The sequence below is a fragment of the Chiloscyllium plagiosum genome, unplaced genomic scaffold, assembly GCF_037043375.1.
Source record: "Chiloscyllium plagiosum isolate Xiang-an unplaced genomic scaffold, Cpla_swu_hap1 HiC_scaffold_13, whole genome shotgun sequence".
NCBI classification, from domain to species: Eukaryota; Metazoa; Chordata; class Chondrichthyes; order Orectolobiformes; family Hemiscylliidae; genus Chiloscyllium; species Chiloscyllium plagiosum.
Window position 1 is genome coordinate 41658027 of NW_028270151.1, and position 14273 is coordinate 41672299.

Genomic DNA, 14273 nt, shown 5'->3' on the forward strand with positions numbered 1-14273 from the left:
TTTAATAACATCCTTCCTATAGCAAGGTGACCAAAACTGAACACAATATTCCAAATGTGGCCTCACCAACGTTCTGCATAACTGCGACATAACTTTTCAGCTTCTATATTCAGTACCCTGACTGATGAAGGCCAGTGTGCCAAAAGCCGCCTTCACTGCCCTGTCTACCTATGACTCCACTTTCTGAGAACTGTGCACCTGAACTCTAAGGTTCCTCTGATCTATTACACTCATTAAGGCCCTCCTATTCAGCATGAAACTGCTACCTTGATTTGACTTTCCAGAATTCAAGACCTCACACTTATCTATATTAAATGCCATTTGCCATTTCTCAGCCTACTTCCCCAACTGGTCAAGGTCCTGCTGCAATTTCTGATAACCTTCCTCACTATCCACGATACCTACCAGTTTAGTGTCATCTGCAGGCTTATTAATCGTGTTTTGTACATTTTCATCCAAATCATTGATATAGATAACAAACAATAATGGGCTCAGTACCAACCCTTGAGGCACACCACTAGTCACAGGCTTCCAGTCCAACAAGCATCCTTCCACTATTATCCACTGCTTTCTACCATCAAGCCAATTATGTAACTAATTTGCTAGCACCCCCTAGATTCCATGCAATTTAACATTCCAGTGCAGCCTACCATGTGGAACCTTACCAAAGGCCTTACTGAAATCTATATAGACTATATTAACTGCACTCCCCTCGTGAACCTTCCTGGCCACTTCATCAAAGAACTCTGACAAATTTTGTGAGGCATAATCTCCCACGCAACAAAGACATGCTGACTATTTCTAATCATACCCTGTCTTTCCAAATACATGTATATCTTATCTTAGAATCTTCTCAAGGAACTTATCTGCCACAGATGTTAGGCCCACTGGTCTATAGTTTCCAGGTTTTTGTTTATAGCCATTCTTTAATAATGGCATAACATGTCTTATCCTGCAGTCTTCTGGGACTTCACCCATGGCTAATGATGATGCAAAAGTATCAGCCAGTGCCCCCGCAATTTCTTCTCTTGCCTTTTGTAGCGTTCTTGGATATATCTGGTCAGGACCAGGCAATTTATCTACCTTCATCCATTCTAATCCATCCAACACCACCTCTACTGCAATATGGACTATCCCCAAGAAATCACTACTAACTTTCCCAATTTCCCAAGTCTTCATGTCTTTCTCCACACTAAACACAGAGGAGAAATATTTGTTGAGGATCTCGCCCATCTCCTGTGGTTCTACACATACGTGTCCACTTTAGTCCTTGAGGGGTCCTATTCTCTCTTGTTATTCTTTTTCTTTAATGTACTTCTATGGATTCACCCTAATCTTCTCATCCAAGGCTATCTTATGTTTTGCTCTCCTGATTGCCTTCTTCACTAAACTCCTGTATCCACTCCAGAGATTCCCATGCCTCTTTTTTTTTTCTGGTCAAAGCCTCAATATCTCTTGTCATCCAGGGTTCCCTATTCCTGCCAACCTTGGTCTTCATCCTCTCAGGTACATATAAATCTTGAACTCTAGCTGACTCACCTTTGCTAGATCTCATGATTTTTGTCATATGGTTTTAGAGAACCAAAATTTCTCACGGTTTTTTTAAAAAAAGTTTAAGATGTGTACAGCCTGCGTAGCATAATGTTCAATGAAAATTTTAGCAGTGTGTTGCTCCAATAAGTCTTAAACAAGATATTCCTGAGACATTTTTTCCCGAGACTAGACTCCTCGTTCAAAACAATTCTGTCCGTGTAGGGTACTCGTGCAGTGTTGCTGCAGGGTGGAACATGTGGTGAGCTGCTTCTAAACTATTCCCCTCTTCTCTGGGGTGAACATTTTTCCTTCTCATTGACTGTAACTGATTCGGAGTAGCAATGGCAAGTTTTTATTTCTTTTTATTGAAGCACTCCCAAGATCTACAGAGAGAATCCTGTTTTATTTGATAAATTAGGGGATTGATCCAGTGGATCTTGAAGAAGTTTTTATCCTTGTTGTAAGGTTTCTTCTTGCATTAATGTTCCAGAAGGACCGAGATGCTGAAGCATTGAACAGCAAGAGCTTTATCAAAAGATGTTTACTGTACAGGCAGCAAGTTTAGAAGAAGCTGTTCTTTGCTCAAAATGGCCAATGATGTCACACTCTAAGTCCACCATACTTACACAAATGTGTAGCTGACTTCTACTCTGGATGTAAGTTTGCTGTCTGGAAGGTTCATTTTTAGACATTTCATCACCATACTAGGTAATATCAGGCAGAAAACTAGCCACCAGGATACATAAACATCAACTAGCCACAAAAAGACATGACCCACTCTCACTAGTAACCTTACATACAGATGAAGAAGTAAACCAATCCGAATAGAACAACACATCCATCCTAGGACAAGCCAAACAGAGACATGCATGAGAATTCCTAGGAGCCTGACATTCCAACCGAAACTCTATCAACAAACATATTGACTTGGACCCCATTTACCACTCTCTGAGAAAAAGGACAGGAAATAACATCACCACAAGAAAACTAAATGCATAAATAGAAAGTGGGTCACTAACACTAGTGCCTCACCAGAGGCTCAGTGATGATGTTATCTAGTATGGTCACGAAATATCTGAAAATGAAGCTTCCAGCTCAGTGAACAAACTTACATCTAGAACCTCAACCTGAGTTACAAATCTCAAAGCCTGCTGACTTCTACTTTCCATTACCCTCTAGTTTTCCTTTGACACTCCCTTTTTCTCAATAACATGCAACCCATACAATTTCCCCTTCTTTGTTTCTGAGGAAGAGTCCCGAACTTTGAAAAGTTGGCTCTGTCTCCCATTATAGATGTTGCCAGACCTGTAGAGTTTCTCCAGGACTTTTTCATTTCAGATCTTCAGCATTTACAGTGTCTTGCTTTTCTTATAATTTATAAAGACAAATATCCCCAAAGCACAGGTAAAATCCCAGGGAAGCATTTAGTAGAAGTGGAATTTGACTGACTTACTCACTAAATTAGTGATGTAAAGATTATCCCAATGTGCATAAACAATCCTGTTATAAAACAGAGAATCTGCTACCTTGCCAAAAGAATGCCACAAAAGGTCAGTAGTTTGTTTCTCCTGTTTTGTTAGAAATACTGGAAAAACTGCCTTTTTGTCTGGACACAGGGAAACGCACACCTTCAATACATTATCTGGACCGACATGACACCAATTGTTAAAGTTCACTTGAGAATTTAACTTTTTAAAAAAAGGTTTTGCGATTTACATATGAAAGAATTGAAAACAACAAGGTCATTCTACAAGATGAGAGAGTTAACAAGCAATCCTTGTCTTTTTCAATATATAATTTCAGTTACATCACACTGTAAACTTTTGTTATAAATTCTGTGTCTTACAATCTTGTTTTCCACAGCCACCAGATGAAGGAGCAGTGCTACGAAAGCTGGTGCTTCCAGTTAAACCTGTTGGACTATAACCTGGTGCTGTTTGATTTTTTAACTTTGTCTGAAGATAGCTTTGAATGTACTGTTCATATCTTTGGTTTGCATTGATTTGAATGTGTGACATTCAATACAACTTTTGTGTGCAAGTCTGTAAAAAAAAGATTTAGCTACAAGATAAGTTACATTTAAAAAGCATGGTTAAAAAACAAATTAAAAAAAAAATCCAAGGTAGTTCACAACCAAAGTGTGAGGTAAATATACAGTTTTATTGATGATTTGCTCTCTTTGCAGTGGAAAATCTAGGTATACATTCAACTCCTAATGATAAGCGAAATCGAAGAAGGCCTGGTTGGGGGAAGAAGAAGATATTTGAAAATCATTTGTTAAGCAGTGATGTTTCAGTTGGCTTAAAGAGAGGAGAACTTATACAGGTAATTTATTTGAGAGGCGTACAGGTAAAAATGAAAATCGTATGACTTCCTGTTGAATCTCAAAACCCAAAACCAGTGTTGCTGAAATTTGATTGCACAATGGTGTAAGCGAGCTGTTTTGTAGATGATTCATCAAAACTTTAAACTGATGTAGTTCAGTCATGATTGTAAAGAATGTAATATCAACATATTGTGGACATGAATGGAGTTCTTGAAGAAGCAGTAGCAATATTCAGCTGTAATTAATTTGCCCACTTCAATTTTAATTTGAAACATGAGAAAAGCCAGAAGTAGCACACACATAATAGATGCAGTGATGTTGGTAAAACTAAATGAGGCCATAGGGAGTGGATTGTTTATCTTCCTTTATCTTGTGGTTTCAGTTTGTATCTTTTCTGTTCGTCTAATAAGGGAAGGATATACACAATGAATAGTAGGTCCCAAGAGAGCACTGAGGGAAAAGCAGACCTTGGTGTATAAGTCCATAGATCCTTGAAGGTGTCAGCACAAGTAAACAGGGTGTTGAAGAAGGCATACAGGACGCTTGCCTTCATGCCATGCTGTAGAATACAGGAACAAGGAAGTGTTGTTGCAACTTTACAAAATATTGGTTGGGCCATGGATGGAATGCAGTGTGCAATTCTGGTCAACATGCTATTGGAAGGATGTGTTTGCACTGGAGAGGATGCAGAGGAGATTCACGAGAATGTTGCCTGGGATGAAAAGTCTCTGTTATGAGGAGAGACTGAATAAGCTGTGTTGTTTTCTCTGGAGCAAAGGTGGCTGAGGGGGAATATAATTGATATATACAAAATTATGAGAGGCAGAGATTGGGTAGATTGTGAGAATCTTTTCCCCATAACAGAAATTTCTAAAATCGGAAGGCACAAGTTCAAGATGAGGAGCAAGTGGTTTAGAGGAAATGTAAGCAATTTTTTTTGCCCAGAGGGTGGTAGAAATATGCAACATGCTGCCAGTTTGGGTGGTGAGGCAGGCTTTCTCAACATTCATGATCTGGATGAGTACTTAAATGCTAGGGCATAGGCTATGGATGAAGTGCAGGTAAATGGAGTTCATGTAGTTTGGAGTTTGTTGGTTAGTGTAGACATGATGGGCTGAAGGGCCTGTTTCTATGCTGTATGACTGTACTACATGGAATTGCCATTAACTGAATTATTGGTAGCTTTTGGTTCGCATTAAATTTAATCCAATTAGTCTTAAACTGGAATTGAATTTAGATACAGGTCACAAAGTAGTAGGCTTTTATTTAGCACAAAGTAACATAACATAAGAAATAACCCTGGGAAACCTATTGGCTTCTCAAATGGCCATTCAATACGATCATGACTGATTATCACCCTTAACTTGACCTCCATTGTCTGCTCCCCTTAATTCCCCAAAATTGGTCTGTGTCAGCCCTAAATTTATTCAATAATAGTATCCAGAATCCTCTGGATTAAAGACTTCTAAAGATTTACAATCCCTTAAGTGAAGAACTGTTTCCTCGTGTCACTCCAACTGATATTGTGCTAAACTTGCAGCCCATGGAAACACCAAATTCCTATCTTTATACTGAATTCATCCTCTATCATGTTATATGACACTACCACTGTGCTTAGTGGAACAGATTCAGACATATCTTAAAGCTGAAAAATTTGACATCCATGAAGCAATTGGCAGCAACAAAATTACATTCCACTGCCTTTTGCAACCTTGATGACCAGCATAACTCCTGTACTTAAAAGCAAATTACTGCGGATGCTGGAATCTGAAACCAAAAGAGAAAATGCTGGAAAATCTCAGCAACTATCTGAGCAGCATCTGTAAGGAGAGAAAAGAAAAGACAAAGGGTCAGTTAGACTCGAAACATCAGCTCTTTTCTCTCCTCATGGGATGCTGCCAGACCTGCTGAGATTTTCCAGCATTTTCTCTTTTGGTTAACTCCTGTTGTTGTTGCTATTAAGCCAGAGGGCCAATGTTAGTTGTTAAGAGGGTCGTGAATCTGTGGAATTCTTTACAGCAGAGTGCTGTTGAGGCTGCATCATTAAGAAAATTTGAGGTTGAGATAAATAGATTTTAATCAGTATAAGGGTTATGAGGAAAAAGCAAAAAAGTGGAATTGAAGATTATCAGATGTATCAAGATCCCATTGAATTGCAGCGAGTCTTGATGTGCTGAATGGTTTATTTCTATTCCTACGCCTTACGGTCTTTTGGCCTTGATGATTGCATTAGAACAAAGGAGATGGCTTATAAGAATGCCAGCAAAAGGGATAAGCCTGAAGATTTGAGAAATTTGGAATCCAGCAAAGGGTGTTGGGGCTTTAACTCATCAACCATAAAGGAATGGGCTATTTAGTTTGAGGCAGCGTATTGCAGGTTGAAAGGAAACTTACAGGTGGTGGTGTTCCTAAGCATTTATTGCAATTGTCATTCCAGGTGATAGGGTTTTGTAAAGTGATGTGCAAACTGTCTTGATAGTTGTAGTGCATTCATAGATGGTACACACTGATGCCACTGGGTATTGGTGGCAGGAGTGCTTTGTAATAAAGTCAGAAGTGAGATTTTCACTTCAAGTTGCACAATTATAGCACCATTTTTGACGCAATAACTTTCCCTTCAACTCTTCCCATTTCCTCCAATTCCAGGGTGTGGCCCTTTGCACTTGGATGGACCCTAGCTATGCCTGCCTCTTTGTCGGCTACATTGAACAGTCCCTCTTTCGGTGCTTACACAGGCACTATTCCCCAGCTCTTCCGCCATTACATCAGTGACTGCATTGTGGCTGCATCCTGCACCTAAGCTGAACTGGAGCAGTAATTCGCCCACAACATCCACCCCCGCTTAAATTCACGTGGTTCATCTCAGACACCTGCCCCCCCTTTCTTGACCTATCACTTTCCATCTCTGGTGACAGTCTATGGACTGATATTTACTTTCAATCCACAGACTCCCATAACTACCTGGACTACACCACCTCCCATCTGGTATCCTGCAAGAACTCCATACCATTTTCCCAATTTCTCTGTCACATCTACTTGGACAAGGAGACATTCCACTCCCAATCATCCCAGATGTCCACCCATTTTGAACAATATGCTTTTCCCCCCTCTGTCATCCAGACACCTGTCCACTGCACCTCCTTCACTTCCCGCTTCACTGCTCTAAACCCTGTCCTCCTGCTTCCAAATGTAATAATGACGGTCCCCCTTGTCCTCACCTACCATCCTGCCAATGTCCGCATCCACTGTATCATCCTTAAATAATTCCACCAACTCTAACTAAACCCCACCACCAAGAACATCTTCCCCTTCCCATCCCTCTGCTTTGTGCAAGGAGTGTTCCCTTGGACAGTCCTTGGTTTGACCACAACAGCTCTCCCCCCACCACAAATCCCCAGTACCTTCCACTGCAATTATAAAAGATGTAACCCCACCCCCCCCTCACCTCTATCCAGGGCCCCAAACAGTCCTTTTAGGTGAGACAGAGGTTCACCTGTCTCTCCAACCTAGTTTACTGTATCTGGTGCTCCCAATGTGTCGTCTTGACATCAGCGAGTCCAAATGTAAATTAGGGGTACATTTCGCCAGGCACCTCAGCCAGTTCTTCAAGAGCTGACCTATTCTTCCAGCCACCGCCCATTTCAATTTCCCTTCCCTCTCCCTTTCCGAGATGACCACCGTCAACCTCTTCCATTGCCACAGTGAATCAGACTGCAGATTGGAGGAACAACACCTCATCTTATGCCTGGGCAGACTACAGCCAGAATGACTTAACCATTGAGTTTTCCAATTTCAAATACTTCTCTTCCCTTCCCCCGACTTCCTTTCCAGCAACACCCCCTCCATCTGCTTACCTATCCTTCCTTCCAGCAACCAACCAGATTCATTCCTCCCATTGACCAACCAGGCTGTACCCTCTACCTGTGTTCACCTGTCACTGCCACACCATCCCACTGCTCAACCCACCCAAAACCCTCCCCTGCCCCTCCCATTTATATGCAGGTCTCCTCATCCCAACCCGTATCCTGAAGAAGGGTTATACCTAAAACATTGACTTCTCTGCTTCCTGATACTGCTTGGCTTGCAGTGGTCTTCCAGCCTCCTCGTTTACTTCTGCAAATACTGAAGCAATCCATGCCCAGAGGTAGCAACATTCAGGCTTGGGTTGACGAGTGGCAAGTAATATCCAAGCTACACCAGGTCTAGTCAATGACCGTTTCCAATTAAAAGAGACTTTTAACCATCATTCTTTGACATTTAGTGGCATTACCACAGTCAAATCCCCCATTGTCAACCTCCTCAGGTTGCCATTGACCAGAAACTGAGTTGGACTAGCCATATACATATTGTGGCCAGAATAGCAGGTCAAAAACTGAGAATCCTGTTCAAAGTAATTCATTTCTTGATTCCCAAAAGCCTGTCCACTCTCTACAATACACAAGTCAGCAATGTGATGAAATACTCTCCATTTTCCTGGATGAGCATAGCTCCAACAGTATTCAAGAGGCTTGCGCCGTCCAAGACAAAGCTTTCCACTTGATTGGTACCACATCCACAAGCATTCACTCACTCCACCATCAATACAGTGCGTACCATATATAAGATTCATTTCAATAACTCAATAAATGCTTAGACAGCACTGTTCAAATCCATGACCACTACCATCATGAAGAATGAGGGCAGCAAATACATGGGAATACCAACACCTACAAGCTCCCTTCTAAACCACACTCAAGTCTAAAATCTATCACTTTTCCATCAGTGCCACTGGGTCAAAGTCCTGGAACTCTCTCCTGAAGAGCATTGTAGTTGCCCAACACCAAATCGATAGGAGCAGTTCACCACCACCTTCTGAGGGCCAATAGGGTTTTGAAGTAAATGCTGGCCTAACAGCCAGGCCCACATCTCATGAACGAATAAAAAGAAACCTTTCGAGAGCTGCTATTTGGTTTGATGGAGAACCTTCCTTTGTCAGAGAATAATTAACAATATTTATGTTATTATAGACTATAGTGTGTTTTGCATTTATATTATGCTTTACATGATCACAGGACCATTACAATGTGCTTTACAGCTGATGAAATACAGTAATGTTGAATGACTAATGAAAGGGAGTTTGTTATTGTGGTAACCATTTAATGTGAACAATTTTTAATTTCCAACATTTATGCATTCTTTACTTGCTTTTACAGATTGTTAAAAATTATAATTGTCATCCATGCTGAATTACTGGTGAACAATAAAATGAATAAATTATGTTGAGCAATGAATGTTTTAAAAAAAAACTATTCCATATTTAATGGTTTGAAAAATTAAAATCTTCACTTTATCAATTGGCATTTACAGGGCCCACTGAGAATAAATCCGAAAAATTACCAGGAGGCTTTTGTTCCTTCCCCTGTAAGTAAAGATGAGTTAAAGTTAATTTTGGCACAGTACTCTGTTCCTCTTGCAGTCTATTGTTTCAGATGTGTGTTAAATACTTTGTTTCTAGTAGTATACGCATGAGATTGAAGTAAAATTTGGTTTTCTTTGTAGCGTGCATAAATGATGCTGTTTGGTAATTGCACTATGCAATGTTCACCAAAGAAAGCAAAGCAGCAAGGAAAGTTCTACACAGTTTGCTGTGGATTGCCTTCCAGATAAATGTAAACTAATATCCTTTACTGCAATCACTGGACATTTTCCATTCATTTCTATGAAACCAGTAAATCTTTTTAATTTTCAGTACTTGTTTACATAAGATTCTGGGTAATCCAAGGTGGAGGACAGAAAGAAATTCTGGCTGTAACAGCTGTTCCTTTTTTTTTGAGGTATTTTAGGTGTTGGAGGTGATTTCCTCAAAATCCAGGAGCAGCAATTACTGTTTTATATGCTGTTCCATTGTTTTGGAACTTTGGAGAAAAAATATGTAAAAACAACAGCAGTTTTAAAAAGAGAGAGGTACAGACAAAGGTGAGGTCAGTGCAGGAGAGAGAGAGAAAGAAAGAAAAAGAAACTGACACCACAGCGAACCTGCACAGTTACTGCCTTTGCTGTTTGAAATCATGTATTGTTGGACGTCGGAGTGCGTCTGGGAAAATTAACAAAGTGAAATTCACAACTGAGCTTGGAGGAACCTGTTTGGACGAGGTCACAGCACAGAAACAGATAAGTGAATAGTTTTAAGTGTGGCCTAAGAAAGTCTGCAGTAATGAGTAGAGTAGGTTCTTTCTTGATTATATGCTTTTGAGATATGTCTTTTGAGTAAACTTAAAATATAAGTCATCTGTTAATTTAATCCGGAGCAGTGTTTTGTAGAGGAAGAACATGGTATTTTTTTCTGGGTCTGTCGATTGTGAAGGAGCAAAAATGGCCTTTAGTAGAGTGATATGCTCTTCTTGTCAGATGTGGGAGTTTAAGGAGAGTTTACGGGTTACTGCAGATTATATCTGGAATAAATACCATTGGTTGTGAATCCTATCAGATCGAATGGATCGGTTGGCGAGACAGTTAGAGGCAATGAGGAATTTGCAACAGCAAGGGGATGTGATGGATGGCAGTTATAGAAAGGGGGAAAAGTCGTAGATATAGTCACATAGATGGGTTAACTCCAGGAAAGGTAAGACAGGTAGGCAGGTAGTGCAGGAGTCTTCTGTGGCTGTCCCTATTTCAAACAAGTATGCTGTTTTGGGAAATGTAGGGGTGATCTATTCACAGGGGAACGTAGCACAAACAGCCAAGTTTCTGGTATTGAGACTGCCTCAATTGCAATGAGGGGTACGTCGGGTTCCAAGAGATCAATTGTGTTAGGGGACTCTGTAGTCTGAGGTACAGACAGACATTTCTGTGGCCAGCAATGAAAATCAGAATAGTATATTGCTTCCCTGGTGCCAGGATCAAGGATGTCTCAGAGAGGATGCAGAATGTTCTTAAGGGGGAGACGGGTAAGCAAGAGGTCATTGTCCACATTGGAACCAATGACATAGGAAGGGAAAAGGTTTAGATTCTGAAGGGAGATTATAGAGAGTTAGGCAGGAATTTAAAAAGGAGGTCCTCGAGAGTAGTAATATCTGGATTACTGCCAGTGCTACAAGCTAGTGAGGGCAGGAATAGGAGGATAGAGCAGATGAATGCATGGCTGGGGAGCTGGTATATAGGAGAAGGATTCACACTTTTGGATCATTGGAATCTCTTTTGGGGTAGAAGTGACCTGTACAAGAAGAACGGATTGCGCCTAAATTGGAAGGGGACTAATATACTGGCAGGGAGATTTGCTAGAGCTGCTTGGGAGAATTTAAACGAGTAAGGTTGGCGGGGGGGGGGGGGGGAGGACCCCAGGGAGATAGTGAGGAAAGAGATCAATCTGAGACTTGTACAGTTGAGAACAGAAGTGAGTCAAACAGTCGGGGCAGGCAGGGACAAAGCAGAAAACAAGGTAGGACTGATAAATTAATCCATTTATTTCAATGCAAGAGGTCTAACAGGGAAGACAGATGAACTCAGAGCATGGTTGGGAACATGGGACTGGGATATCATAGCAATTACAGAAACATGGCTCAGAGATGGCAGCCTAATATTCCAAGATACAAATGCTCCAGGAAGGACAGAAAGGGAAGCAAGAGAGGAGGGGGAGTGGCGTTTCTGATAATGGATAGCATTACAGCTGTACTGAGGGAGGATATTCCTGGAATTACATCTAGGGAAGTTATTTGGGTGGAACTGAGAAATAAGAAAGGGATGATCACATTATTGTATTATATCCCTCATAATCAGAGGGAAATTGAGAAACAAATTTGTAAGGAGATCTCAGCTATCTGTAAGAATAATAGGGTGTTATAGTAGGGGATTTTAACTTTTCAAACATAGACTGGGGCTGCTATAGTGTTAAGGGTTTAGATGGAGAGGAATTAGTTAAGTCTGTACAAAAACATTTTCTGATTCAGTATGTGGATGTACCTACTAGAGAAGGTGCAAAACGTGACCTACTCTTGGGAAATAAGGCAGGGCAGGTGACTGAGGTGTCAGTGGGGGAGCACTATGGAGCCAGCGACCATAATTTGGGTGGAACTGAGAAATAAGAAAGGGATGATCACATTATTGTATTATGGACCTCATAATCAGAGGGAAATTGAGAAACAAGTTTAAAATAGTGATGGAAAAGGATAGACCAGATCTAAAAGGTGTAGTTCTAAATTGGAGAAAGGCCAATTTTGACGGTATTAGGCAAGAACTTTCAAAAGCTGACTGGGGGCGGATGTTCGCAGGTAAAAGGACAACTGGAAAATGGGAAGCCTTCAGACATGAGATAACGAGAGTCCAAAGAAAGTATATTCCTGTTAGGGTGAAAGGAAAGGTTGGTAGTATAGGGAATACTGGATGACTAAAGAAATTGAGAGTTTGGTTCAGAAAAAAAAGGGAGCATATGTCAGGTATAGACAGGATAGATCGAGTGAATCCTTAGAAGAGTATAAAGGCAGTAGAAGTATACTTAAGAGGGAAATCAAGAGGGCAAAACGGGGACATGAGATAGCTTTGGCAAATAGAATTAAGGAGAGTCCATTGGGTTTTTGCATTAAGGACAAAAGGGTAACTCGGGAGAGAATGGGGCCCCTCAAAGTTTGGCAAGACAGCCTTTGTGTGGAGCCACAGGAGATGGGGAGATACTAAACGAGTATTTTGCATCAGTGTTTACTGTGGAAAAGGACATGGATGACATAGAATGTAGGAAATACATGGTGGCATCTTGAAAAATGTCCATATTACAAAGGAGAAAGTGCTGGATGTCTTGAAACGTATAAAAGTGGATAAATTCCCAGGACCTGATCAGGTGTACCCGCGAACTCTGGGAAGCTAGGGAAGTGATTGCTGGGCCCATTAACTCTTGCTGAGATATTTGTATCATTGATAGTCACAGGTTAGGTGCTGGAAAACTGGAGGTTGGCTAACGTGGTGCCTCTGTTTAAGAAGGGTGGCAAGGACAAGCCAGGGAACTATAGACCAGTGGTGGGCAAGTTGTTGGAGGGAATCCTGAGGGATAGGATGTACATGTGTTTGGAAAGGCACGGAGCTGATTCGGGATAGTCAGCATGGCTTTGTGCTTGGGAAATCATGTCTCACAAAGTTGATTGAGTTTTTTGAAGAAGTAACAAAGAGAATTGATGAGGACAGAGCGGTAGACATGATCTATATGGGCGTCAATAAGGTGTTCGACAAGGTTCCCCATGGGAAACTGGTTAGCAAGATTAGATCTCACGGAATACAGAGAGAACTAGCTGTTTGGATACAGAACTGGCTCAAAGATAGAAGACAGAGGGTGGTTTAACCAATATCCTGTACAGCTGCAAAATGCCTCCCAATTTCAGACCGGAGGCCTGTGACCAGTGGAGTGCCACAAAGATCGGTGCTGGGTCCACTACGTTTTGTCATTTATGTAAGTGATTTGGATGTGAGCATAAAAGGTATAGTTAGTACGTTTGCATATGACACCAGAATTGGAGGTGTAGTGGAACAGCAAAGAAGGTTACCTCTGATTACAGCAGGATCTTGATCACATGGGCCAAAGGGCTGAGAAGTGGCAGATGGAGTTTAATTTAAATAAATGTGAGGTGCTGCATTTTGGGAAAGCAAGTCTTAGCAGGAGTTATACACTTAATGGTAAGGTCCTAGGGAGTGTTGCTGAACAAAGAGACCTTGGAATACAGGTTCATAGCTCCTTGAAAGTGGAGTCGCAGGTAGATAGGATAGTGAAGAAGGCGTTTGGTATACTTTCCATTGTCGGTCAGAATATTGAGTACAGGACATTGGTTAAGCCACTGTTGGAATATTGTGTGCAATACTGGTCTCCTTCCTTTCAGAAAGATGTTGTGAAACTTGAAAGGGTCCAGAAAAGATTTACAAGGATGTTGCCAGGGAGAGGCAATAGGGAGAGGCTGAACAGGCTGGGGCTATTTTCCCTGGAGTGTTGGAGGCTGAGGGGTGACCTTATAGACGTTTATAAAATTATGAGGGGCATGGATAGGATAAATAGATAAAGTCTCTTCTCTGGGATGGGGGAATCCCGAACGAGAGGGCATAGGTTTAGGGTGAGAGGGGAAAGATATAAAAGAGACCTAAGGGGCAACTTTTTCACGCAGAGAGTGGTACATGTATGGAATGAGCTGCCAGAGAAAGTGGTGGAGGCTGGTACAATTGCAACATTTAAAAGTAATTTGGATGGGTATATGAATAGGAAGGTTTGGAGGGATATGGGCCAGGTGTTGGCAGGTGGGACGAGATTGGGTTGGGATATCTAGTCGGCGTGGACAGGTTGGACCGAGAGGTCTGTTTCCATGCTGTACATCTCTATGACTCTGAGCCAATATGTTGATTGTGTTACCTTTTTCATTAATGTGCAGCCATTCATCACTTTAAGTATGGCTTTATGTGCAAATAA

The 14273-nt window shown here is 41.3% G+C and overlaps 1 protein-coding gene across 1 annotated transcript in view; it reads left to right on the forward strand.

Annotated features, from left to right (window-relative positions):
• Positions 1-14273, forward strand: part of dis3l2 (DIS3 like 3'-5' exoribonuclease 2) — a 299652-nt gene that overhangs the window by 25159 nt on the left and 260220 nt on the right. Inside the window, exons 4-5 of the mRNA XM_043702288.2 lie at positions 3719-3858; positions 9206-9259. Of these exons, the coding sequence (XP_043558223.2) occupies positions 3719-3858; positions 9206-9259 (194 nt within the window). The remainder of the gene's footprint in view (positions 1-3718; positions 3859-9205; positions 9260-14273) is intronic.